The sequence below is a fragment of the Moesziomyces antarcticus genome (assembly GCF_000747765.1).
Source record: "Moesziomyces antarcticus DNA, scaffold: scaffold_v10144, strain JCM 10317, whole genome shotgun sequence".
NCBI classification, from domain to species: domain Eukaryota; kingdom Fungi; phylum Basidiomycota; class Ustilaginomycetes; order Ustilaginales; family Ustilaginaceae; genus Moesziomyces; species Moesziomyces antarcticus.
In genome coordinates this window covers 1-3,034 of record NW_014638866.1, presented here as the reverse complement: position 1 = coordinate 3,034, position 3,034 = coordinate 1, and the positions used below count along the sequence as shown (strand labels likewise).

General features: G+C 63.4%; 2 protein-coding genes across 2 annotated transcripts; both read right to left on the bottom strand.

Annotated features, from left to right (window-relative positions):
• PAN0_144c6807 (uncharacterized protein) lies at positions 1–2,078 on the bottom strand (the record flags this gene model as incomplete). The annotated part of the gene is made up of 1 exon (XM_014797773.1): positions 1–2,078. A coding segment is annotated over one exon (2,078 nt), but the record flags the coding sequence as incomplete, so codon positions are not given.
• Positions 2,079–2,435: 357 nt separating this feature from the next.
• On the bottom strand, positions 2,436–2,981 carry PAN0_144c6806 (uncharacterized protein; the record flags this gene model as incomplete). The annotated part of the gene is made up of 1 exon (XM_014797772.1): positions 2,436–2,981. One exon carries the CDS (start codon positions 2,979–2,981, stop codon positions 2,436–2,438), a length of 546 nt encoding a protein of 181 aa, XP_014653258.1.
• Positions 2,982–3,034: the final 53 nt, after the last annotated feature.

Sequence of the window (3,034 nt, the reverse complement as noted above, 5' to 3'; positions counted from 1 at the left end):
TGCTGCTGCTGCTGCTGCTGCTGCTGCTGCTGCTGCTGCTGCTGCTGCTGCTGCTGCTGCTGCTGCTGCTGCTGGTGGTGCGTGGGTGCGAGCGCCGGAGCTGCGGTCTGTGCGGCGGGCTGGCTGGAGGCAAAGTCGAGGGGCGGCAGGCGCGAGTTGGACGAAGCGGCGGAGCGAGAGTCGTCCATGGGCACGCTGGTGGCAGCGCGGGTGGGCAGCACGGTGTTTTGGGACGGAGGCGGGAGGGGCTGGAGGATCTTTGTGCGCTCGCCGCGCATGCGAGCGGCCATGATGCCGTGGAGTGCGGAGCGGGTGGTGAGGTGGTCCTCGCGAGCGATCTCGAGGAACTCTGCGAGCTCCCTGTCGAGGAAGAGGCGATCCTTGAAGGGGCCGATGGGGTAGGCGAAGAAGGGCGAGACGGGGTCGCGCGCCTCCCAGACAAAGGCGTCGGGACGGCCGTAGAGCTTGAAGGCGTCCATGAAGGCGATGATCCACTTCATCATCTCTGCGTTGGCGCCCTTGCTGCCTGCGGTGTCGAGCTCTGGCATGAGCATGACCCAGCCGGTGGTGCGTACGCGGTGGGTGGCGGAGAGAACGGTGGAGTTGGGGAAGACGCCTTCGATCTTGAAGAGGCTCGAGCCCTCGACGAGTTCGGGACGCGAGGGGTAGACGGCAAAGGCGTGGGCGGCGTAGATGAGGCTGGCGAAGGGCTTCTTGTCCTTCTTGGACTCGAAGAAGCTGGCGACGCCAGGCGCGCCGTTGCTGCCGGGAGGAGGCGGGAGGTCCTTGCCGTCTGCGCCGGGAGCGCCGGGAGCGGCGGTGGAGACGCTGTTGACGCTCATGATGCTGGAGCGGTCGCCGGCGGAGGAGCCGATCTTCCAGAACTTCTTCTTTGCGCCGAATTCGGACTCGTCTGGCTTGTGGTCGGTGAGGACCATCCAGACCTTTTTCCACTCGGTGGAGCCCATGAAGCGAGCCTTGACCCAGCCCTCCATCTTGCCCTTTACGAGGGGCGACTTGATGGCCAAGTCGGAAGCCGAGACGGCGGGCGCCTGCTTTGCATCTGTGGAAGCGGAAGCGGAAGCGGGACCACCGACGGCGCCGAGGCGGGCGCGGATGAGGGCGCCGGTGTAGATTTCCTCGAGACGCACCTTTTCCCACGAGGCGAGGCGGATGGCGTTGATCCAGGCCTGGAGGTGGCGATGGCCGAGGTTGAGCCATCCGATGACGGTGCGATGTTCGGGTTTGTTGCGGTGTTCGGGTGCGAGGTACTGTTCGAGCGAGTCGGGCGGGAAGGGGGGCGGGTCGCGGAAGCAAAAGATGGTGCGGTTGTTGCCTGCCGAGTTGATGGCAAAGGCGTGGTGGTAGCGGCCGCGGCTGCCGGGGATGAGTTTTGGGTCTTCGATGAGGAGGCCGATAAAGTCGACAAAGGAGTCGGTGATGTTGATGTAGGTGGGGGGCACTTCGGTGCCGCGGGTGGCGGCCTCTTCCATCTGCTGTACGTTCCAGAGGCTGAGGACGGTGCCGGAGAGCTGTACGAAGCACTCTGACCAGCGACGCTTGTCGTCTGCGACGTTGAGGGGTTTGCCGTCGGTGCCGAGGTCGTCGCGCTTGAGGAGATAGCCCTCCATGTAGAGCTTCTTCTGCTGGGACTCCTGGAGGCCGAGGGCGCTGCGGAGGTCCTGGCTCTTGAAGGTGAGCGGGGTGTTGGCGGTGGAGCGGATGGACCTTGCGGTGGAGCCGGTAGGGGAAGGCGGGCGTGGGGAGGTGGGGCTGGAGGTGGCGCCTGCATGGTAGTAGTCAGGATTGTCGAGCGGCTGGAAAGCGGACATGGGACGCATGCTGACGGAGCGGTTGGAGCCGGGCTGCTGCTGCTGTTGTTGCTGTAGCTGCTGCGACTGTGGACGGAAGCCGGAGCGTGAAGACGAGTTGAGAAGCACGCTTGTGGACTGGCTGTGAGAGTGGGATGGCTGGAAGGGCGGTTGTCGGGCGTTGAAGGAGTTGAGGTTGTGCTGCTCGTATGCCGGACTGTTGGCCGGGGAGGAGCGGAAGTTGTGGGATGAGTTGGAGCTGTTCATCGTGACGAATCCAGCGAGCTTTTGTCAAGCTTGGAAGGTTGAGATGATGGGAGGGGGAGAAGGGGAGACTGCGCATTGGCGAGCCAAGTGAGACCAACTCTCTCCTGAATTTCGGGAGGCCGACAAGGGGCGGTGCAGCCGCCAAAATCGGCCCGTCGAGCATCGGCGCATTTGCACAGAGGCCGAGGCGGACCAGCAGACAAGCAGGATGACGAGGGCGATGCGACGGTCCTTTGCAACGCCTCGAATTTCCGGTGCGCGGTCGGGGCTTGAAAATCAATCGCACCTCAATTATTGCACCCAAAAAAAGCTCGCACCGATTGCAACCGCCCGATGGTGCATCGATCGAGATCACGGTCAACCACATCGTCGGGAGGCGACGGTTGTCTTGCGCTTTCGGCCGTCTGCGAGCAGGCGACATCGGTTTGAGCCTAATGCACAACCGAAGCTCAGCCTTGTTGGAACTAGCCAACGTCGATGCAGGAGTTGGCTCGAGCCGGCTACCGCTTCCAGCAGCGCTACAAAAGACGCCGGGCGGGATGCTGCTGCTGCTGGTGGCTCTTCGGCGTCTTTCGCAGTTCCGGCGCGAGTATGGATGTTAGAGCGGACATATTCGGCTAGGGTGTGTGGGGCGCGTCGGCTAAGTGAGCGACAGACGGGCGGCGCGTGCCGTTCCAAAGAACACACGCGGCTGCGCGCTCCGAGCGCCGCATCGGCTGGCATGAGCGTCACTTTAGACCCTGTCGGCGCGTGCTGCACCTGCACCTGCATTTGCATTTGCATTTGCATTTGCCTCGCCTCGCCTCGCTCCTGCCTCTTTTGAAGGCCCAAGGCGCCAAAGGCGAGGTGCAGGTTGACGACATTCAGACACGCTAGCCCAATCCCGCCAAGCAGCGCGTCCATTCCAGAAGTCTCGCAAATGCCCGAGCGTGCAGCAAAGAGAGAGAGAGAGAGAG